Source organism: Vanacampus margaritifer, chromosome 12, assembly GCF_051991255.1.
Source record: "Vanacampus margaritifer isolate UIUO_Vmar chromosome 12, RoL_Vmar_1.0, whole genome shotgun sequence".
NCBI classification, from domain to species: domain Eukaryota; kingdom Metazoa; phylum Chordata; class Actinopteri; order Syngnathiformes; family Syngnathidae; genus Vanacampus; species Vanacampus margaritifer.
Genome location: NC_135443.1, coordinates 12,757,397 through 12,782,367, shown reverse-complemented (window position 1 = coordinate 12,782,367; position 24,971 = coordinate 12,757,397). Strand labels below are relative to the sequence as shown.

General features: G+C 38.1%; 1 protein-coding gene across 3 annotated transcripts in view; it reads left to right on the top strand.

Annotated features, from left to right (window-relative positions):
- The window catches only part of klhdc3 (kelch domain containing 3), a 90,279-nt gene that overhangs the window by 44,875 nt on the left and 20,433 nt on the right, over nucleotides 1-24,971 (top strand). Inside the window, exons 1-9 of one of the 3 annotated variants that reach the window (XM_077581949.1) lie at nucleotides 15,837-15,902; nucleotides 16,174-16,232; nucleotides 18,444-18,660; nucleotides 19,303-19,479; nucleotides 20,275-20,390; nucleotides 20,640-20,711; nucleotides 21,629-21,842; nucleotides 21,985-22,071; nucleotides 23,750-23,858. In XM_077581949.1, coding sequence (XP_077438075.1) covers nucleotides 18,507-18,660; nucleotides 19,303-19,479; nucleotides 20,275-20,390; nucleotides 20,640-20,711; nucleotides 21,629-21,842; nucleotides 21,985-22,071; nucleotides 23,750-23,858 — 929 coding nt within the window. In that variant the 5' untranslated portion in view covers nucleotides 15,837-15,902; nucleotides 16,174-16,232; nucleotides 18,444-18,506. Of the gene's footprint in view, nucleotides 1-15,761; nucleotides 15,903-16,173; nucleotides 16,233-18,443; nucleotides 18,661-19,302; nucleotides 19,480-20,274; nucleotides 20,391-20,639; nucleotides 20,712-21,628; nucleotides 21,843-21,984; nucleotides 22,072-23,749; nucleotides 23,859-24,971 lie in introns of those variants that run through there. The other 2 variants (XM_077581948.1, XM_077581950.1) reach the window with 2 other exon arrangements.

The following is a 24,971-nucleotide window of genomic DNA, read 5'->3' as shown; positions in this document are numbered from 1 at the left end:
AAAAGCGAATATTAATGCAATTTTAGATGGAAAACAGCAAAGATACGAAAGCAAACTCGTACGTCATCGCACGGCACAGTCGCTTCCTGTTCTTCTTCTTTTTCTTCTTACTGGTGGATCACATCTCTATGGTGTATAACGCCACCTACAGTCCCCAGTGTAACAATTTGACAAAACAATTTCGCAAACTATTTACAAATGTGTGCAACTGTGGTACTATTTACAGTTATGTGGATGTTTCAAATACAGTTTTTCTTTTTGTAACGCTCCCATGCGTGCCCAAGGAGACGCAGCAGGATTTGCACAACAGATTAGATTCACTTGCGATGGCTCCTTTTGCGTGCAGACGTTACACTTTCTTGACGGCCTTTTTTTCCGGGGAATAGCAAGAAGCAGACTGTACCCACTCCTCCGATGACCATGCATTGGACTCGGGGCACTCTTTGTCGTCCGATTGAACGTCCGCCTGAGCGTCCGCCTGAGCGTGCTCGGTTGTGCTCCGCGTTTTCCGGTGTTAGCATCGCTAGCCGGTGAACCTTTATGACGTCGTCATAGCCGCCGCGTCAACGCTTGCAACTTTGGCGTCAACCTCGGAGTCACCATCATCATCATCGATGATGATCATCGTCGTCATCAATGTGCTCTTTAGCGTTGGTCGATGCCTTTCGTCTTTGAAAAAAATTCCCAAGTGTGAGCTGCTTGCAACCGGTCGCCATTGTTCGCTTCTTCAGCCATCTAGCTCCGCCTCACGTCTTCTACTGCCGCGTCAATGCTTCCAACCTCGGAGTCACCATCATCATCATCGATGATGATCATCGTCGTCATCAATGTGCTCTTTAGCGTTGGTCGATGCTTTTCGTCTTTGAAAAAAACTGCTCCAGCGTGAGCTGCTTGCAACCGGTCGCCATGTTCTCTTCCCTTCCCCAGCCATTGTCCCCTCTAGCTCCGCCTCACGTCTTCTACTGACGCCTACCCAATCTTGTCAAAAGAGAGTCATTGCTGCCCTCTAGGGGCCAAAAATAGTCATTAGGCTAACTAGATCTGCTTGAAACTTTCACCACAGCTGGCCAAGGCTTTCCTCCACCCGTTTCAAAAAAATAAAAAATTTAAATTGGATGACGTCTTTTAACGTCATTGGCGGCCCTCCGTAGATTTTTACTTGACGTCTTTTAACGTCCATGGCAGTGAAAGAGTTAATTTCATAGTAGCTGGGCCGTAGTTGATTTTAAAGTAAGTTAAAACAAGAATGGGGACAAATACGCCTAAAACAATAATGAGGTCTAACAAGGCTGTTTTTCACAATTTTTTGTTCATTGTTCACTAAATATTGTTTTACAACATATATGTTTGTCTCATGATAAGTACATTTTACATTCATTCAGTTTGTTTGCGTTTTCAGTTATAACTACAAACTAATCTGATCAAGTCATGATAATTTTATTATTGTGAGAAAGTAAATGATGCCTTTTTCTTATATGTCACAGTTTCAAAAACAGGACGTTCTGGACTACTTAAAATAAAAAAGAATATACCCACTTCTCCAGAGGCCCCTACACACTATACTAGGGACTAGAACCGTCACCCGGCAGGGCACACATGACTGCCTGCGCCGTGGTTGACATGGTAACTGACACTTTAGAATGAGCTCTACTTTCACTATGAAGTCATCTCGGGAAGATATGACTTGGTGATTAAAATCAGAAATGTATATTCTTCTCTGAACAGGCCAGGGGAGACTTGCCATTAGGTAAACACAGAACTGAGGCCCCATATAGAGTCTACATATCGCTGGTGTCAGGCCCAAACCTTAGAAGTCACAATTATTAGCAATTAGGTAAATTCCTATTTTTCCAAAAACCTATACAGGTAATTCCACATGTGGTATTTAAATTATTGACCAATCTAAAGTGTTGAAAAATGGCTTACTCTCTTTGAGGATGCAATGTTAATTGATGAACTATTTTGGGGGTCTCCTGAACAGTGATTATTTTGGAGGTATAAATTAAATTTGCATTACCTTTCAGTTGATTGGCTAGGAGAAATCACAAACATTTCCACATTATTTTGGCAGTACTTTTTTTTTTTTATGTTATTTTAATTCTAGGTAACATTTGTCTCACATTTCCATTAGGGGTGTGCCCAAAAAATCGATTCTCATTAGAGAGTAGAAGAAAAAAGTCACGATCAAGTTATTCCAATAAAAGTTTTTTTTTTCAGCGTGGAGCCGTTCTTTTGAGTGATAAAAGTGCCGCGAGTAGCGCGCTAATTAGCATTAGCGAGTCAGACTGGAGTAGATTATTACGATTCCTTGAACATCGCTAAATTGAAGCAAAAATCATTGGCAATCAAATCATTTTGTATCAAAAATCGTTATTAATCGAAAATCGATTCTGAATCGAATCGCAGACCCAAAAATCGGAATGCAATCGAATCGTGAGACATTCAAAGATTCCCACCCCTAATTTCCATGTAAAGCTGGAAAATCTGGTTCAAGAACTTAAAGTAAACGTCATGACATTTCCTGATTTTATTGCACCGCACGCCTTGTACTTGAGCCTGTAAATATTTAGAGAGGATGGAAAGTTGTTTGCTCGCAGAGACACTGTCAGATAAGATTTGAACCAGGTGTGCTATCTCTCCCAACCAATTCCGATTAGGCTACTGTAACACCTTCCTTATGTTGTTTACTCTGGAAGCCCTCCTTCGCCACAGATCTCCTTCCTATGTGGAACTTTGCAGCCTAAATTCCCGAATAATAATTTCAACTTCTGCTCTGATCTGGCAGACTTGTGTCAAGGTGCCATCTTTCTTCATTGGGGACTTTGAACCTTTCAGCGTTAGCAGCCCGTGCGCCTCTCATCTGATGGCTGATATCACCGCCGCCCAAGTTGATAATAAAGTCCCGATGCGTTCTCACCACAGACCTTGTGAGATGTTCTTCCATTTTCCTCGAGCCACTAAGTACGACTTGGAAGACATGTCCGGGGGTGATGTCACCATGACTGCCCGCATGAAAAGAGCGATAGCTGCGCTGTGGCTGAGCGGAGAACGTGCAATGGCGCTAGTGAGGGGGTCTGTACTTTTCCACTTGCTCGATGTCATCACAAAGGCATGATCGGCCTTCTGGTCACATTTCATCACAGATAGGAAAACGGGCCTCGGTTCATGATTCGACTATTTTAAAACTTGTTGGAAAAAGAAGTGGTTTTAACCCTGGAGAACCCACGGGGTCAAATTTGGCCCCTATAAATTCTGCTACTCAAATAACAAACACCTTTTTTTTTTCAGCAGTGATTTTGTCCCTGTGTTCTTGTTTCCATTGGCCAAAGTGTGTTTGTACATTCAAAATCCAGTTCTAAAATGCAACAAATAAAACAAAAAAATTATGTTGTTCTTTTTTTTTTCTGGAGAGCTCAGTATTGTTCATTCGGTAATTTTACCGATTTGACATGTCATCATCATTGCTCTCCTTTTTTTTTTTTTTTTTTTTTTTAAATATATATTTTTTGTATTTTTATTTTTTGTACGTGGGTGAAAATGTGTATGTGCGTGTGTGCATGCAAGTGTGTGTGTATTCATTAGTTCACCTAAAACCTATTAAAAAAAAAAATCCCATACCGTTCCCCTAAACTGAACACTTCCAGCCAGAGTCGTGAGGCCGTCAGGAGACCCGAGGAAGGACCAAAGTAAAGTAAAAAAATATATATTGTTCAATGTAGCTGTGTATTTGATTGATTATTTTCTTAAATTCTAAATAGTTTACTGACAGTTTTTGTTATTCTGATTTTTCGAAATGATACCCCTAAATCCCAAAAGGGTCAAATTTCGCCCTAATCCTAAATTAGGGAATAAAGGGTTAAAATTGAAAAAACATATATTTTGGTGTTCAGTGAATTTATAGCAGTCATTTAATGTATAATTCATAATTTTCCAAAGAAGAAAAGGGTTCTTGGGTTCTCCAGGGTTAAATGTAAAAAATGACAATGGACACTAGAAAGACCAACTCTAGAATCGGACAACCGCTTCTTCTACTATGCCACCATGCTGCCTAAGTGCATTCCATCATTTTTTAATGGCTGTCTGGGAAGACCAAAAACAAAAGGCAGTTGTCTTCCAATGGACGCATCTGAATTGTGAAGTCATACATTTGTTTTCCGACGCTTATCAGTGTGTCTCAACATCTTAAAATTCCTTAATTCTTAGCTCACACATCTAAAATCCGCATCTTGACAATGACCTTTCACACGGGTTGCCTGCAGGCGGTTGTAATTCAGCTCAGACATTTACAACATGCGTTTTTATAGAATAATTGTAATATATATATATTTTTTTATAGACTGCTGCAGTTTATGGAAAAAGGAGAACAAAAAGTCATTACAAAAGCTGCACCTTTTTACAACACTGATCGCCTTTCCTTCTTGCCCACCTTAAATATCTTTGCTGATGACATAACTTCAAGTCTTTAAAATATATAATGCCGCCTGAGGATGTGTTACCCCCCCCCCCCCCAAAAAAAAAATCTATTTCATCATTACTGAAAAATGTAGTCAATTTCAAAATGAACCTTTTATGCATGCCGATGGGTATTTTTGCCCTAATGAGACCACATGCTTATCAGTTGACGTTCAATATGCACGCTAACACCGGCGGTGCTTTGACTATCCTTGGAGTCCTGATTCACATTTCTTAAAAACATGTCCACTCTTATCGCACAAAGACTTCAAGTGTTGAATGACATCAGATGCAATTAAATGCCAAGTTAGTCACTGTTTAGAAAGCAAGACTGCCAGGATCCTCTCATAGCAGGAAAAGGCAAGCAGCAACAATGCAGTACTTTGACATGACACATGCACCTTTAATCAGTTCCCCTGAGTCATTCTTTTTTTTTTTTTTTTTTTAATCTTCAAGTTGTCGTAAATGTAAAAATGTAATCCTGTACCTAAATCGTTCTCATAATGCCTCTCGACAATCATCCATCCATTTTCTATACTGCTCATCCCGTTGAAAGAAGGCGGAGCCTCTCCCAGCTGATTTGGGGTGAAAGGCAGACTTCAGGTCATCAGTCAATCACGGGGCATGTAAAGAAAACATTCACACTCACATTCACACTGTCACTTAGCGGTAACTGAAGCCATGCTGCCTGCACTGTAACCATTACCATGTTTGACTGCCAAATTGTTCAATTTTCGTAGCACATTTCTCCATAGGAATTTTAATCTGTTGCACATTAATACAAGTGCCAAACTGGGGAGTTTCTTTACATCAAGACTAAATATACAAAAGATTAATAAAAGATTATTAATACTAATTTTGAGTTGTTTACATTTTTATATTTGCACTTTTTTTTTTTTAAATGACTAATTTAATAAATCTTGTTTGGTCCAAAAGAAACTTGCATAATTTTAGTATTTCAAATAATTTATTAAAAAAAAAAAAAAAAATGTTTAAAAATGTTCTTGTTTTGTACACAAAAAAACAATAACAAATGATCGTCCTAATCGTTATTTCAATTATTACCGAATTTGATTTGATTAGAATTTTGATTTCGAACATGCATTAAAAAAAAAGAAAATAATAACAAAAATAATCAAAATAAAAATTGTGAAGCCGAAACTTGTAAACAGCAAAATAATAATAATTTTGAAAACAAGAAACAAAACTTAACATCATATTAAGCAACAAAAAATATAAAGTGAAACAGTAATTATGACATACATGTTCAAAAAGGAGTAGGAAGAAGTATAAACATTTATATTCCCACCCCATTTATCTCAATTTTAACATCAGAATATCAAAAAAATAATAATAATTATAAAATTAAATTTTGCTAAACTTAGTATACTTTCTGTTATATCATTAGACTTAATGAGGGATTAATACACTTGTTATTCATAATAAGTAATATACCATAAATACTTGGCTTTTACATAACAACAGCAATAATAATAATATAATAATGATAACAATAGTAACAACAACAATAATTATTATTCAATTAATTAATTAATTTTCTTCATAATGGAGCAGCCCTAATCTGAAAAATAGAATACGAATTGCAACTCTTTAGGCACAAGGTATATTATTTGTTTGGAAATTTACTCTTCCAATGATGCATGAACACTAAATGAATATTAAATAAGCAATATTTTTTTTTTCTTGGCTGTACACCAAAATGAATAGTTCCTTTGATTTGATCGATTTGCTGTAATTTGTAGGTTAAAACATCAAACGGTAAAAAAAAAAAAAAAATCTGTTTTTGGCTCAAGATACGGTCTTTCAAATCAGTGTTCAGATCGGGGACACACGGATACTTTTCTCCGCGTCTGCTTCCAAGAAAGCCTCAGGTGGCAGTTGGGCTGGCGGGGATGAGGTCACGCCAGCCCATGTAACAGCATTAGTTCCCATGGCGCTACAGCAGCAGGAAGCAATCTCGTCATATCAAAGGCCGAATAACAGAAGACGGCTGTGTCTTATTTTTACTCCTCTGAAGGTATCAATCACCTTGAGAGAGCGTCTTAACCTTTACCCTGTGATGTCATTCCAGCGGAAGGTTGGCTGCCTTGAAGCCTTATTGTGGAAGTTGTGTTGACCTGCCGCAGTGTGATGAATTAATCACATGAACAGACTGTAATCTGGAGCTGCGGTCTGCCCTGGAGCGTATTACTTCACATGTGAGTCACTCCACTTTGCCGAGGCTCCGGGATTTTTAATGCAAAAAACAAACAAGAGAGGGTTGGAGCGGAATATATTTACATTGACAAGCATTTACACGTTCACGTACGTGGAGCTGCTCTGTAATCGTGACATCTCTGTAAAAAAAAATAACAAGCCAAAGTACATCTTGACTTCATGTTTTAGGTGAGGTAATTCTTCTCTGTCATCTTGTGTGTTTGGGGCTAAATGAAAAATAAGTAACAATTAACGCACCCTTTTGAAATGAAGTGTGGTCGACACGCGATATCTCACTCATCGGAGCATGCGGATTTCATTTAAAACGGGCAAGATTTCTCCTTTAAAATGCAAGGTGGCCTCGGGGGCGTTACATAACACCCTCGGACCCACCTGAGAGTCGGACTTTATTGTTTGTCTCGCTCATGTCACCTCCCGTTAGAGGAATGGATGAGCTCATCCTTGACAACACGCTGAGGAATGTGTGCTTGTCCACGTGTGACTTCTGATGACATTAAGTGACAAAGCACATTTAGTTTTAAATAAGACTTTTTAATTATAGTTGTAATAACATAATAATAATAACATAACATGTTATGACTATGTTATTACTATGTTGTTACCTCATCAGGTGTGCAAACGTTCTTCAAATACCCTTTTCCTAACTTAGTTAAGTAATATTTGTGTAACCCTGCATATAAACAAACAAACACGAATAAATAAATAAACCGATTACCTTTCTAGCATTTGGTGGTTGTAATAAATTTGACCTACTATGGCCAAATATGTACTCGCAATCTACTTTGTCTCTATTTACACTCTTTTTATATACTTATTTAGAATGTCAAGTTATTCCATGTGACCAGCATGGTCAACAAGTGGTTGGCGCTCTAAATTTTGAGGTTCAGGATTTGAATCACGGTTCCAGAATTCTTTACTGGTGTTTTCATGTCCTCCCCAGGTTGGAGTGGGTTTTCTCCAGGTATACGCCTGCTTACACCCACATGCCATAAACATTCTGTTTGAATGGTGTTTGTTAGTTTTTTTTTATGTGCCTTGTGATTGGCTGGCGATGACCCCAGAGTCAGTTCACCTTGGACCCTAATTGAGGCAAGTGCTATGAAAAAAATGCATGCATTTATTCCATGTGTTTAACTTTATCAAGTAGCCTAATTAGGCTGCCAACAACATAGAGTTTATCTTTTTTTCAAACGTTCCAAAGAATGATGCATTGCTTAGCAACATCATAACAAATAGAGATTAAAATCAACTCGATTTTTTTTTCTGTGTAGGGTACAAGTCCAGCCAATGGAATGCAATTACAATGTATCCTAAAATGCTTATCTATGAATATTTACTGGAATGCTGTCACTATCGAATATTTTTAGATTCGATTAATTTATCAAATTATTCAATCAATTAATTCATTCATTCATTCATTCATTCATTTCAATTTTGCATTAAGGTGTATTACAAAAGCATTTTTTTCCCCCGTGATTGGTGTTTATTTCGTACTTCGTATTTGTATAGTGATTAAAAAAAACAAAGGGGGGGGGGGTGGAATTGATGTTGTATGATGTTACTGGTTCGGTCATTGTTTTCCAAAGTAAAAACAGATGTTTGCAAATGTTTTATTTTGATTAAACACAGAAGATAATCAGTCTTCTTTCATGAAGGACTACAGAAATCAGTGAACAATTACTGTTGATATGCTGAAATCAGAGAATTTGGACCATTTCAAAAAAAAAAAAATCTCCAAACGATTACTCGATTAATCGTTAGAAATAGTTGTCGATTAATTTGATAATCAATTACCTGCCGATTAATCGATTAATTTTGACAGCTCTAATATACAAATATAATTTAAGGTGAAGTGTCATCAATAGCCAGAATGTGAAGTTGATTCTAAATGTTAACTGTCAAAGCAACACAGCTGAATGAGGTAACACAAGGGTAAGCAATGCATGTAACACTGCAGAATACAAAGTATGATGTACATAGAGACAGCATAATGCGAATGTGCACACGCAAGTGTCGTTAGACCGCACGTGATAAAACAATTGGCTTTCAAACAGCTGTCATGCAATCATGGAGCAATGTCCCAACTGTTTTGGGGGAAGGAGGGCGAGGTGCGGCTGCCTTTCGGCAAAAATAGAAAGTAAGCCACATAATTAAAGTCATTCAGGAGAAAATGCTACCAGTTGTCTCTCCTGTTGCAGTCAATCTGAGAGACTCGGGCGAGTTTACGAGTGTAAGGATACACTGGGCTTTACACGTACACTGTACAGTATATTACGGTTGTAAAAATGAAATGGACCTTGAAAAGTAGGGGAAATGTAAAAACGATTATTACAAGGAAAAAAGTTGTCACGGCCTGAGAGGACAGTATAATGATAATGCACGCATTATATTTAATTTGGCTTAAAAGCACTTTCCTGAACCTATTTGCACTTTGAAATTGACACAATTTATTCTTTTAATGCTGGTTCGCGGGAGAGCCACAAAACGCACCACATACACTAAACAACTGTTCCTAAGTATGCACATTAAAGGCACTCTGAATAAACTACAAAGATGACAAACCACAGAGCTGCATTTGTATGCTTTAATCGTTAATGGGCTGCATTTATTAAGTCTATTTTAACCACAGTGGTGCTTTTGAATGCCTTATGATGTTACATCACACATACTGTATTCATACACGGACGGGGACATGTGTGGACTACTGCCTTCAGCTTGGTCTTAAACCGTTACTAAACTCAGACTTTCAATCCCAGTCCATGTAGAGTGATACTTTTTAAATGAAATGTGGGTAGGTTTTCACCCAAACTGACCCCAACTTTTTATAACCAGTATGGAAATCATTATTTTTCGAATGACTCATTTATTAAAGATTTTTGTTCCTTTCTGAAAGACTTTTCTTATAAAGCACGGCTTGTTGGTTCATAGGCAATTGAACGCAAAGTCTGGTCAATAAAAACTGCTACAAAGTACACATTTCTCTTAATTCTGCGCTACTTAAGTTAACCGCAAGCAAGAAAACGAACAAACGCGCATAGCAATCTTCATCTTAACTCACAAAGAGCTCTGTTCATTAAATAAGCCACGAATTAAAGGAAAATGCATGATTCAATCATCTGGCCGCAGAATTAGATCATGTTCTATGACATCATGCTGGACTGCTTGTCGCTGTTGACTTTATCCAGCTATTGCGGAAGTCAAATCAGAGCATTTAACATCCTGGGAATATGTCTGCACATTCACATTCTGTAGCTCCGTGTCCTTTAGTGTGATCGTATAAACAGATCGTGGCCCTGACTGATACAAGCCGACTGACTGATGTGTTCCGCGGCAGGACTGCTTACCTTATTTTGGGATTATGCAATGGAAAGCTGTTAGGTAGTCATCTGAAGAGAGGGTCGATAATAATATATAACATAAAGATGCATCAATCAAATTCAAGAGTGTGACACATTATAAAGATTCTACTGTGTCATGTTTTGGTCCTGTGGGGTTGGGTTTTTCTTTGATTTTGTGTTTTGGTTTTGTGTTCCTTGTCTTTCCCCTCATCTCGTTACGTGTAACCACGTGCGCCTGTGTGTCTTCCCTTCCCCTGTGTGTCTTCCCCAGGTGTGGTTTGTTCAGTCAGTGTGGGTGCATTGTCTACGTTATGTGTGGAAGTTCATGTGTCATGTCTTTGTCACAGCCAAGTTGTCTTGGTCACAGCCAAGTCGTACAGACAAGTATTCTTCGTCACAGGCAAGTAGTCTATGCCACAGCCAAGTTGTCATTGTCACAGCCAAATAGCCATTGTCACAGCCAAGTAGTCTTCGTCACAGCCAAGTTGTCTTTGTCACAGCCAAGTCGTCTTTGTCACAGCCAAGTTGTTTTTGTCACAGCCAAGTCGTCTTTGTCACAGCCAAGTCACCTTCGTCACAGCCAAGTCGTCTTTGTCACAGCCAAGTTGCCTTCGTCACAGCCAAGTCGTCTACGTCACAGCCAAGTCATCTTTGTCACAGCCAAGTTGCCTTCGTCACAGCCAAGTCGTCTACATCACAGCCAAGTCGTCTTTGTCACAGCCAAGTCGTCTTCGTCACATTCTTCGTCACAGCCAAGTAGTCTTCGTCACAGCCAAGTCGCCTTCGTCACAGCCAAGTCGCCTTCGTCACAGCCAAGTCGCCTTCGTCACAGCCAAGTCGTACAGCCAAGTATTCTTCGTCACAGCCAAGTATTCTTCGTCACAGCCAAGTCGTCTTTGTCACAGCCAAGTCATAGACACTCCACAGCAAGTCAAGGCAAATCAGGTCCTGTCACGTCATGGTCGTTCCAGCCATGGCGACCAGTCCAGTCACGTCCCATCAAGTCATGGTTGTCTGCTCACCTTTTTCCCTGTTTCATTAGTACCAAGTACCACACATTGCACTTAAATCCTGTTTCTTTGCTTTATTTTCCTGCATTTGGGTCCGCCATCCATCAATCACTCACGTCCCATATGACATACCGTACGTACAATATTACTTATTTCAAGCAAATACAAACAATTTCCTCCATTTAGTAGTTTATTTAGTACAATGGTGGTTGTGCTGCTTACAATCACAGTAAATAAAGATTTTAAGGAAAAAGTGTACACGCTATATTTTTGCACTGCCACAAAGCATTGCAAAGCTCTTCCATCATGGTTTCTGCCCACAAAATACCTCACAGCAGTTGGTTTTCGCAGTTGTTGTTGACGCAGAGCTATTCTGCAGTTGGACAACTCCTGTTCTCCGTGTCAGTCCCAACAACAGACATACACCACATGTGCTGGCTATAAAGTTGTGAGGCACACCACGAAAGCAAATGTGTCAAAGAGTGGCACAGCGGGGTCACATGGATGACGCAATGTGTGCAAACGCTGACAGGTGTGGTGATAAGCCAAGCCTTTTAAACTGGGAGGCAGCACACACTGATTCGGAATGAAACATTGGCTAAGCAGCTCCAGGGGAAGCACTGAGGCAATGGGTTTGAAATTGAAATTGGGTTTGAATTGAGTGTAACTATTTATCAATAAAAAAAAGTTTTATTCATACATCCATTTTTTTATAGAGCAGCTACAGAAACAGCTAAATGCATTTTTTCTTTTTAATTACATGAAGTCATGCAACCTACAGATAAGCAACAATTCAGAGTCACATTAACAAATACGAACAATCTTTAATTTGCCTAACATACATGTTTTGGAAATATGTGAGAAAAGCTGAGTTACCAGAGCTACTCCATGCAAGCAATGATTAATATTTGTCGCACCACAATGTAGTATGAATGAAATAGGATGGCATGCACCACTCACGTCCGCGAAGCTCAGAACCCGTCTGCCTGGCTTTGACCAAATCTAACAAAATTGCGTTGCACCACCTGCGCCAAAATTTAGACCTGCTTTTTAGCTAGTCTAATCTAATCTACCAACTTTTGGTCAGCAAATTGCCAGATGCAACGGGGGCGGGCAACTGGAACACCTGTCGAGGCCTAGCGTGATCTACCAAATACCAGCTGATCTACCCAAACGCACTAAACTAGACTTGCCCAGCCGTGAAATTGAAGAAGCACTTTTTTTTTCATCGAACACACTGGCACTTGTCTACAAAAATAACGCAGACAGTGTACAATAAATTTTCGGCTCCGTTTTGAATTTTCTCTGGGCACAGCGAATGCTGAAAACCATTCAAGATCTTATCATGAGACTAGAGTGGACTTTTGTTGCTGAGTTTTTTGAATTTATGATATCTTGATCTGTCTCGGGGTTGAAAACTAAAAAGCTAAAAAAAAAAAAACTTGCCACCTTAGCTCAACTTTTAACTGACTAACTGTGGTGGTTGGTAGACACTGATAATTTGTCAACAAGCAATTGACGCTCCTGGGATACAAAGCAAGAATGGAAAGGGAAAAACAAAACAAATAAAGCCATTGAAAAATATTGAAAATACAGTTGATTACAATGAAAAGAGGATTCATAGTAGTTTAATTCATTGGTGAGTTACTGTATATGCTGATGTAACACTAATTATGTAACTATTACCGCCATCACCAACCCGCCTACACACCCCGCAGTGGGAACGCTAGCCAGATGACAGAACACTGTTGCAAACTGTCCAACAGAAAACTGAACTGAATCTTGGTGGAAAAATGGCTTGATTGTCCAGTAAATTTCATCCTTCACAAAATGACAAATAATCTTCATTTAACCTGACATGCATGTTATTGGAACGTGGGAAGGACCAATATCACCTGGAGAAAACCCACGCAAGCACGGAGAGCACACACTGTACAAACTACACACTGTAGTTGAGATTTGAACCCAGAATCTCAAAACTGTGAAGCAGACAGGCTAACCACCGTTCTTCCAGTTTGATTGTTTGTTTGTTTTTCATCTAGAACATCTGCAATGTCTGCTGGAACACATTGTGGTTCTCCGTGACCCTTTCAAGTTTCTTAATATACTTAAGATGAAAGTTAACAATAACAGTGTGTGAATGCCTCTGTATCATTTCCCATATCATCATTAAGATAAATGAGGCTTACACGTAACAGGTCAAAAGCAAAGCAAGTGACCCAGACATGATCGTTACACTTGCCACATCCCAAAAAATGTTGGGACTTCTTCCAGACAATAACATCATCTAACTGCAATTGTGTAATATCAACACTGTGAGAAAGTACTGCTGTGTAGACACGTTTGGGGAAGTTTTGAGCGATCGCGGTTTGTATAAGCTTCTTTGTGTGTATTTTAGCAGTCACGATTGCGAAGCCTCTTTATTTATGAAGACTAAGTCTCATTCACCTAAGATCTTTGCGGGTCTCCAGCTTTCGTATGTAATCACCTATGAGAGTTCAAAGTAGCAGCTTTTTGGCAGCTGTCGCTTCGCACAGTCCGGCCATTGTGCATGACACGCAGCTGGCACAAAATGCCTGCACACAACGCATCCATCAAAGTGCCCTTAAAGAGGATCAAACTGAGTAGTGATGCAGGTCAGTGGCAGCTGTAATGTGTTTTCTCAATGCTAGAATCCTTAGACAAGTCTCTCCTTTCACTGCATTTCAACATTTGAAACCAGGTAGATCAGTTTCAAGTAACCAACCCTTTGTAACGCAATCGCTGCTTTGCTTTGTAAAAATTAAATGCAGGGTGCGTCATATATAAACGTAATGTCTTCACATATGGAGGACCAAAATTGCCCAAATTAAAAATAAATGACAAAATAAATAAATAAAACAGATATTATATATATATATATATATATATATATATATATATATATATAGAATTAAAAAAATAAATACACAAACAAATATAAATGTAAATAAAAACTATATATATATATATATATATATATATATATATATATATATATATACATATATACATACACACACACACACACACACACACACACACACACACACACACACACACACACACACACACACATATACCCTAAATAAATAATAACATTTATTTATAAACATTATATATTATTAATAAATAATACTTATTTATTTAGGAATATATATATATATATTTGTTTATGTATTTTATTTTTTAATTATATTTTTTACATTTGTTTTTATTTCCTTTTATTTATTTATTCATTCATTCATTTATTTATTTTTTTATTTTGCCAGTTTTGGTCCTCCATATTCAGATGGGTTAAGCTGTTTTAATGCAAAAAAACTGTTAATGGCAACTTTATGTTAATTCTGATGAATTCACTGAACCACAAGCAAAAAAGGCAGACATGAATACCAAACCTAATAAAGTCAGTTGTTCATTTAATTAACCATTAGGCATAAAGGAAAATGTATGAGGTAATGCTACACAGTTAGAGCTGTGTAAGAAAATTGCTTCATCACTGATGGGAACAAATACAGCACATCCAGTATGAACCTTCTCTGAGGTTATCAGATGGTTGTAAAGTCTAGAATAAACTGTACTCTTATTACTGACAGCTTCACGATTGATGCCTGGAATAGTCTATATTCCTGGCGCTTGTTATTTTTTTATGAATAGCTAAAGTGGAATGCTCAACAGTGAGTGATCCAATTGGAGCTTCCACTTGTGTTATTTGCCCAAAACTAGAAGAGGTGTTCTGTTACAGCTACTCAGTAATAGTTCGAAGTGCTGCCATCCTGCAAAACTTATGATCAAGAATAAATTGGTGGGCGCCCTCTATTGATTGTGATGAGAAACTGCTTCTTTGCCACAACTCTTTTTGTCATTTTTTCATACTCATAAATTACTTGACAACCCACGTTTTTTTAATTATTATTATTTAGATTTATTAATGTAGCCTACTTTATATTTATTTTAAAGACCCAGTAAAGTGAAATCACAATTTGTTTTTAAATACATTACACCTGTTTGAAGTTAATTTCTAAATTGTGCAAAAACTGAGAAATGTGCTATAAACTAATTAAAACTAAATGAATTTAAAAAATTCTAAACAAAATTAAAACTATTCAAAATGCAACCCTCCTCCCCTAAAAATCAAACAAAGTAACCAGAATCCATTGCAGTTACAAAAAGAAAAACAAAAACAAAAACCTACAGTGACTCCAGGGAAGGTTTGACCAACTAGTTTGAGAGCAGCCAAGGTATTTACTGTCTCTCTCTGCATAAAAAAATGTGATCTGCAAAATAAAAATAATCCACATTTTTATTATCTGTATGTACCTATAATCTGACTACTGTTATCCAAAAGTAATCACGTTACATAACATAATACACCCAACACTGCTACCAAAATGTTATGTTTAATTGGCATTGCGATTATAATGAGGTCCTTAGAAAAATCTTCTCCTAGGGGGTGATCCCAAACCAAATAAGTTAGAGAACCTCTGATAAATATCTTATGATGACATGGACAACAGCAAATAAGGAAATAACCACATTGCATACAAACATGAAGCCTACACGATTCACACCAGCAAGCATTACATGTCTTGTTTCCCCTCCCGATGAGGTGAACAAGTCAGTCCGGCAATGCACTGAGAGCAATTAACATTCTCAGAGGCTGTGCCTTACCACAATAACTGTAAACCGGAACAGTAAGTAAGCAGTTTCTTGCAGTCTCAAGTCACAAGAATGCTTTCAGCGTGACTGCTGTGACGTGAGTTAGACGATAGGGGGCGCAATCTCCCCCGCTGACAAGTCATAGCGTCTAAACACATCAGTGAACCGCCTCCGACTCTGCTCCAAGGTAACTAAACTATACTTACTATTACTAACATTGTGAAGATCACGGCTGTTTTGGCGTCCACTGACCCACCTTGCCTCAAACGCAAATAGGCGCCGCTGTTGCAACCCGTGTCATTTCCTAGTCGCTTCACTGCCATGCGCTAAATAAGGTAGCGTAGATTAGCTTTAGCCTAGCTTACTCGCAAGAGTCTGTCACACTATCGCTTGAATGTGGAACGAGATAACGATAAGATCGTTCGAATTGCTTGTGACCACCTCGCTGTCCTTCACAGATATGGCAGTAAAGACGCCTGGTTAAAGCTAACTAGCTGGTGGACGAGGCTGTGTAAAGGTATTACTGCTGTGTGCCACTGAGTCTTATTAGCTAACAATGTCCATGTCCCTAAATCAGATACATGATATCCTTTGACACTTTCACTTCGGATTGTGGAGCTAGTGCACCACCTCACAAGAGGTCCTTCCACATAAACATTATGTAGGTGACAACACAGTGACGTGTCATTGTGCAAACCCTGGTGTGCAAAGACAGATGTGTCTTTTACACAACATTTGTACAGTATGTATGATGAAGGCAAAGAATCGTGGCCAAGATCTGGGGCTCAAAATAGATAGGGTCGCTTAGGGATCGTGTATTTTCTTAAGAACAAACAAAGGTAGGAGGTCAGCAAGAAAGTGGGTCATTGAACAGGATGGGGAGAGAGAGAGTGTGGGCTGCTAAATGTTTTCCTGTAGGGGTCTCCCCTTGTGGTGGCATGCCTCACAGTCCTGAGGGAGGGGGTTCGAGCCTTCCACCCGGCCTTCCTGTCTAGTTCTCTCCGTTGCTTGAGTGGGTTTTCTCTCGGTACTCCAGTTGGCTCCAAAACACACCACACACTCAAAAACACACCAATGAAACTGATCTGGACAAAAATTATGTTATCCAATTCCTGAACTTAATATTTTGTTGCATATGCTTTTCAGGCAAACACTGCGATCAAACAAGTTCTGTAACTCAATGAGTCTTGCACCTCGAGAAGTATTTTGGACCACTTCTCGTAAGCAAACTGCTTGGCTGTTTCGCATTTTAAGGGTGTCTTCCCCCGACTGCAAGTTTCAGCTCCTTGAATTAGATCTGGGCGCATAGGGAGTCACGTCAGAATAGTAACACTAAATGCTAAACAGTGAAAAATAAATAAAATAATAAAGTTTCATTCTCATTGTGGCTTGTCATGCATTTTGCCAAATTCCAATCCTTTCAGTTGTGGCTATTTTCTTTCTTTAAAAGGGAGGTTACCAACAATTGTGTCCACATTTGAATAAGAGCCTACAACCGGTTCATTGATACTGGCTGCCTTCTAAATTGTTCAAATTTCTATGTCCCATAGGAAATAATGCAATGTGAATTTCAAGTAACATTTTTAACTTGTCACAGTCGAAAATAGAAGTTTGCACTGTATACTGTTGACATTATTAACATTTTTAATTCTTTATTTCATATATTAACCATGTTGAAATGTTTTATAGATGTGTAGAGTAGGTGAAATAGTGTTGAACTCAGTATAATTTGACCTTAACCTAAGCTGGTACCTTGTTTTGTATCAAATTCCTTCTCAGTGTTTTGCGCACACACATTCTGTTCGTGAGAACAGAATTTGCCACACATACCCTGAGAGCACCATCACTCACGGCCACTCTAAATCCAGTTCAATTTGTTTGTGAGATATTGTTTTGGGAAAAAAGTACGAAAAGTACCCTGAGAGTATATTTTGTCTAAAAAGATGAACACAGCTGCGGACTGTGTACGAAAATAATATTATGTAACATATTGTGTGAGAACCAATCTGTTTTACTTATTCATAATGGGAGGAGAAAAGGCGTTTTACTTTCAAAACTCGATTCTATAAAAAGCCCTCTTTCCCATGGGAGGGGGCACGCACTCTTGGATTGACACACGTGATATTCAATTGGTGTGACCGGAGATCTCCGTAATAAATCATCCTTCGAAGGAGCTTTTGTCACAAAGAAGTCTCATCTCCAATTTTTTGGAACACGCAAATGATGACAAATTATATCATCATTTAACAATACCAAAACTAAAAATATTGTACTCACCTGTAGCTTGATGGATATATAATAGTGATGGAGCAGAAGCTTTTCTTGTCATATGCTTTTTAGTAACATGCTCTTTATGTTAGCATATGCTTGGTAGACTATTGTACTGAGCTGCCCCTTTTGGGTGTAGCGTCACAAAATGTTGCTCAGTGAGCTGACGTCTCACAAGATTTATTAACATCGCTTGAAGTCCAGTTTTGTATGATCAGATTTTTGTTTGGTAAAATGATGCGTGCATATTGCATGTGAAGCATTTTAAGGGCAGTCCAGGTCAGGGGATATCAGTGAACAGACGGAAAGAAGAGCCCTAGGTGTAGCCACGTAAATAATACAGGGGCTTGAGAGCTTGTCAACAAAGCTAACAACTCCTAGTCCAGGACGAGTTCTTTACTTGCCAACACTGTTGCCAGGAGTTTTTTGTTTTTTTTAACTCCTCTTTTTGTGTTGACAGGTTTAATGGTGGAAATTGGCCTGATGTGAAGTGATCGACCACACAGAGGTGCAGGCGAGGGGAATGTTGCGTTGGTCGGTCCACCTTGAAGGAGGGCCACGGAGAGTCAATCATGCCGCTGTGGCCGTGGGGCACAAGGTCTACACCTTTGGGGGCTACTGCTCCGGGGAGGACTATGAGACACTGCGTCAGATTGATGTGCATGTTTTCAACACTGGTAAGTTACACTGCTTAACCACAAACTCAGGGCTTCTGTTGGTTGCACGTTTGTGTGTGTGATTTATTTTTTTTTTTTTTTGGTTTGATCTGAAATGTGTCTGCTGTTGCTTTTCTGAGAAGCCATTTCGGGAAAAAGACCTTTTAACAAGTCATGCTGTAGTAAAATAAATTGCATACATTTGCCATCCTTTTTTGGTTGTTCTTTTTAATTCTTCAAGTGGTAACAATGAAGTAGTGCCACAACATTTGTCCAGTACCATGTGTGGTAAACAACCTTGGTTTTATAGCTGCCTGGAGTCACTTGAGCCTTCTTGTTAGGGATATGCCAAAAGATCAGTCAGTGCAAGCAAACCTACATGAAGATGAAGTCGGCTCATTTGAATTGGAAACGAGAACATCTCAGTTCATTGTTTCATTATTTCATCAGGTTGCTCGCTCTGTGAGTCTTCCCTTTGATGTCAGTTCCACGTTTTCCACCTTCTGTCATAGACATCGGCAAATGGGTAATTGGTCAAATATACAGGAATAGAACAGCGAAACAAACAGAAATAATACAGTTTAGTCAACTGTACCATGTAACAGAAGTCATTCCCGCATTGTGTTACCATATTATTAATTTCTCAACTATTTTATGCCATAGTGTCCCTCCGCTGGAGGAACTTGCCCCCAGTGAGGCCCATAGGACATGAGCGGGCTCGTGAAGTTCCATACATGCGTTATGGTCACACTGCAGTGCTGCTGGATGAGACCATCTACTTGTGGGGGGGACGCAATGACACTGAAGGGGCGTGCAATGTGCTGTATGCATTTGATGTCAGTAAGTAGATACTATTACATTACATTATCCATCCATTATCTGAACCTCTTATCCTCATTATATTATATTATATTAGATTAGATTAGATTAGATTAGATTAGATTTAGTGCTGTCAAAGTTAAAGCATTAACTGATTAATTAATCACAAAAAATTATCGCATTAATCATGAAGTAACACAGATTAATCGCACTATTAATTTTGACCATAGATGATCCTTTAGCGTGACAGTGGATGGCTATGTTTAAGGTAGCACATGTTGTGTTTGAGCAATAAACATAACTACATGCATTTAGTAAATGTTTGCGTATGACATTTAGGATATTTGTTCATATCAAAATATTGGGGTCATTTTCTTTTCATTTTAAATTATGCAAGTAATTGATTAGAAAAAGAGGAGGATGAGAGAATGTAGTGGATCAAAAAACAGTGGAAGACATCCTCATAACATTAAATGTCAAAAGAATTGCTCTTCAAATTTGGCGGGAATTTTTTTATTTATAAAAAGCCTTTTTTATTAAGCGATTAATCAAAATTCTAAATTGTGATTAATCTGATTAAAAAAATTAATCGTTTGACACCTTATATTTTATTATATTATATTATATTATATTATATTATATTATATTATATTATATTATATTATATTACATTATTTTATTTTTATTTTTATTTTTATTTTTATTTTTATTTTATTTTGGCTGGGTATGCACAAGTACACCAAATCTTTGCTTACTTCTTACCAGAAGTTTGACGTAAAGTGCTGAGAATTAATATAAGCCATCCCTGTGTTGTAGATACCCACAAATGGTACACACCCAACATTTCTGGGACAGTTCCAGGGGCAAGAGATGGCCACTCTGCCTGCGTTCTTTTGAAGGCGATGTATATATTTGGAGGATACGAGCAGCTGGTGAGTCATTGTCTCGCTTCAGTTTGGGTAACGGAAATAATCTCAAGTGAAAAGGTGCTTTTACAGAAAATCCTTTTGGGCAAACCACATGCCACCAGCATGAAGATGAAAGTTTAGATTAAAAATTACAGTGTCAGTTCAGTTGGCTATAACTTGCTGGCAAATTGAGTTCAATTTGAATTTTGGGTAACCACACTGGTCACAAGTGAAAATTAAAGTATTTCATTAATTTCCTCTCCTGCTATCTAGGCTGACTGCTTCTCCAATGACATCCACAAGCTGGACACCACTACCATGCATTGGTCTTTAATTGTTGCCATGGTGAGTTTAAAAAACAATCGGGTTTGCATTTTTTCTGTCAATAATTGCAAAGCAGGGTGGCGTTAGCTCATCTGTTAGGACTGTTAGGAGCGGAAGTTTCAGATCAAGTCCCGCTGCAAACAAATTGAATTAAAATGTCAACTGTTTGTTGGAGTGATAACAAATTGAATTTCCCTCTGTGCAATTATGAGTATAAATTAAATAGGTGTGCATCCCAAATGATATATTTGCTCGGTTAGCGAGCACTCTAAATAAGCCATAAGATGCTGATTAAAGGGCATGATTATTGCACTGGTTTCCTAAGTCACTCCAAAATGTGCATTTGCTTCATGCAATCCTACAACTGCCTCGAGTTTTGATGTACATGAGAATTCTAACGAGAGGACATCTTAATACCGTACATCTTATCTGCAGCATGCATGTACAATTGTTACGAGTGAAGTGCTACTAGTACAGAATGATTTCAATATACAACTAGGTCATCCCAAATTTGACATAATAGGATGAATTGATAAATAAACATGACAAGTTGACAGCATTTATATTTATGCTGAGTGTATTTTTTGAATATGATTTGACATGATTTTATTCCCTTTAAGTTAAAATTCCATGAAACCGGATTTAACTTTATTTCAGCTACTATATTCCAACTGCTATAAAATGTTTTTCCCAAGTCTGGCGTTGCAGTTTTGTGTTTTTTTGTTAACAACGTCCATTAGGTGGCGCAATTTCCCTTAGTTTCATCCCAGAGTCAAGGGAAAAAAATATCAGTTGTGTAGTGATCAAAGATATCAAATTTGTCATTATTATTTATTTATTAGGGCCCGAGCAGCGGCCGCTGCGAAGTCCCTATTGTTTTTGTAGGAATTATTAATTTAATTATTTATTTATTACTCTTTTTTTTTTTTGCCTTCCAGGGCGTTCCAGCAAGCTGGCGGGACTTCCACTCAGCAACCATCATCGGGACAAAAATGTTTGTATTTGGAGGTCGAGGAGACCACTTTGGTCCATTCCACTCCAACAACGAAATCTACTGCAACAACATCGAAGTGTATGATACGCAGACCAATACCTGGCTGAGCACCCCCCCAATACAGGTGTTACCCGATGGACGCAGAAGTCACTCGGCTTGTAAGGACTTCATTCAACATGCCGAGAACTGAACTGCTATTTAGCTGCAAATCTTACAGTTCTTCTTATGTTATGAATGCAAATGCTAATCTTCATGCTCAATGGATAATTTAGTTTCCCTTTCCTGTCTGTGCATATGCAGTTTGCTACAAGGGAGAGCTGTACATATTTGGAGGATACAATGCCGATTTGGACCAGCACTTCAACGATCTCTGGAAATTCAGTCCAGGTGATGCTTTTTATAGTTCTCCGACAAACACAGTTCACGTTTGTTTTTCATGTACAATTGTGGCCCCTTTTTATGTTGACCTACTTTTCCATTTCTTCCTCATATTAAACCTACAGTTTAATTGTTTTTAGTTTCACGATGTGTATAAGGTTATATTCAATGTGCTATACATACACTGACAGTTATGATATGAATAGAACAACTAAGGCCTTTCTTGGCTAAATTACAAGTCTAATGTGGCAGTTATGACATTTTGTCTTGTGCCACTAGATGGCAGTACCACTATGTATTTCCAATCACAGTTATCTGAGCAGGCCTTAATGGCCTGGTGCTGTTTGACATGTGCATCCGAATCATTGCAGTGGATATTAAAAGACCCCCGTTCAAATGCCAGGTTTTTATGATACAAAAAATGAGACCAATATACTGCAAATAATTCAACTATAATATCTAGTGTACAACTCAATTGGAAAAAATAGAAAATAAAATAACTGAGATCATGTGGTTTTCCAAATGTGCACACTCTCTTATGTGTGAGGATTTAACTGGTCAGAATGAAACGACCACATTTACATGAGTGTTAAATGAGTGCCTCTGATTAACCCCAAATTAAGTACAGATGTTGTAGTAGTTTTTCCTGACATTGTTATAGTCACGTCTTACAGCACAAGTTATAGTCCACACTCCACAGGGGGCTTCCACAGCATCGGGGGCGGATCTCATTGTTCAATGGTATCACTCAGAAGGGTGCAAAAGAATTTCAGTTTTGTTTTATTTCAGTGTCAAGTTGCGATAAAGTTTATGTTAAGCTACTTAAAGCAGTAACCTAATTTGATGTTTTGCTGAGCATGTGTGTACAGTATGTTGTATCTCTCAAAGCAGTCTCCCCCAGGATTTAGTTCATCCCTATGTACCAAGATGGTGAAATGGTTGTGGGCAGTTTGGGGGGTAATATATTAAAATATTCAATAAAAAAAAAAGATACTTCAAACAAGCTTAAGAATATATTTATGGACATATTTTGATTTATTTATAATGCCTCTTAACCATGACTATCCTCAAAGTCAAAGTGAACAGCTTTAAAGATGGATTGCCATTGCTATCACTTTTGTATAGATTTTTGCAATTCAAAGGGCTGACTTGTGGATATGCCTGGTGATATTTTTGATGTACGGACAGAAAAACAGCTAACAAAACAGAACAACCGATTAAAAAGTGTAGAAAATTAATTCTGTTTCTGTTACTGTTTATAGCTGTCAGAAAATAGCTCAGAATGTTGAGCGTTGTTTTTCCAAAGTTAAAAACGGGTGGTTTTGGAAAAAACACAAATATAATCATTATTAATCAGTCTGCTTTCATGGAAAACTACAGAAATCTGAGAATGTTTACTGTTGAGAGGTTGAAATTCAGAGGAATTGGTCAATTTAAAAGTAAACGATTATTAAAATAGTTATTGATTAATTTGATAATTGATTAGTTTCCAATTCAATTGTCGTACCGCTACACCTAAGTACATTTTGAACATTGCATCAAAAGAAGTAACATCTTTATGGTTAATGTAGTAGTGCAGAAAGCAGTGATGTATTTGTAATGTGTCAATAATGTACAAATCTTTTGTTTCCCCAAATAATCAGCAGCACCATCAATGTGTTCTATTTGTCATGTCTAAACTGTACAGAAGCCTTTTTATGGACAAAACTAGAACCCAAGGGGAAAGGCCCATGTCCGCGGAGACGACAGTGCTGCTGCATGGTTGGAGATCGAATCATCCTCTTTGGAGGAACCAGGTAAAGCATGCAAAATATAACTAGTTTGTTACATACCGTTGATAATGCTTTGCATGCTAGTTTTGACTAATCTTGATTTGATATAAAACGTCTCACTGCCTGAAGTAGTATTTTACATTGAGTGAAGCAAATCTGTATGACATTGTAAAAAAAAATAATTGTAAATTATTTTATTTTTGGGTAGAAATCCAATAAAATAAAGGTGAAATTACTAAAGGTCTATTTTAAATATTTTATTTAAAAACTAAAGTTTGAAAAATTGTTTCCAAATCATCCTCACCAAATCATCTCTTTTTTTCCAACTTATTTATTTATTATTTACCTTTTCTGGATGAATGACTGCTCTGTCTTCACCACATGCCAATGTGATGGTCTGGCTCCTGTAGACGGCAGTCTGGGACGATTTCATTGGTGGTCATAAGGCAGTAATGATAAACTGGTACCTGCTAAGATGCCACTGTGCTTTTGCTAGACCAGTAGCCAGTGGAGTAATGAGGTAGCTAACGGCTTTTAGATGGCCCAGCATAGTCAGCGCCTGGGCTATTGTTATCACGAGGCCGAGTTATCAGTCAAAACCCCACTGGGAAAACCTGATAGCGCAGATGGGATGGTTGTGGATAAGAGTCCTCTCAGCCCCACTACGTCTACAGGCCCAAAGTCCTTCAGACCACAAATCATGATATCTCAGTCTTAATTGTCTTTGTATCATTCGGCTTAATTACCGGACAACTTCGATTACTTACAAGAGCAAAATTGTTTCTACCCTTCTATTAATGAAAGAAAATCACTAAATAACTTGAAACTGGCAAAAGTTATTATGAATAGAAATTTACTGCAAATTAACGAATTAAAAGATGCTTTTGAATTGCGGTTCAATAAAACTGTTTTAAGAAATGATGAATATTTTGTTGCGCAGCATTTTTAAGTAATCATCGCCATCACTTTCTGTAAATGAGACTTCTGCATCTGTCATCGGGTAGTTTTGGTCCTCTCCTCATGAGTAAAACTGCTCCAGTCGTCTTGGGTTTAAGCCCTCCTTGGTGAATAAAGTTCACTTTGGCTCAAACAGCAGCAGACCAAACGATCTGATGCTGGTACATCTTGACCTTGGAG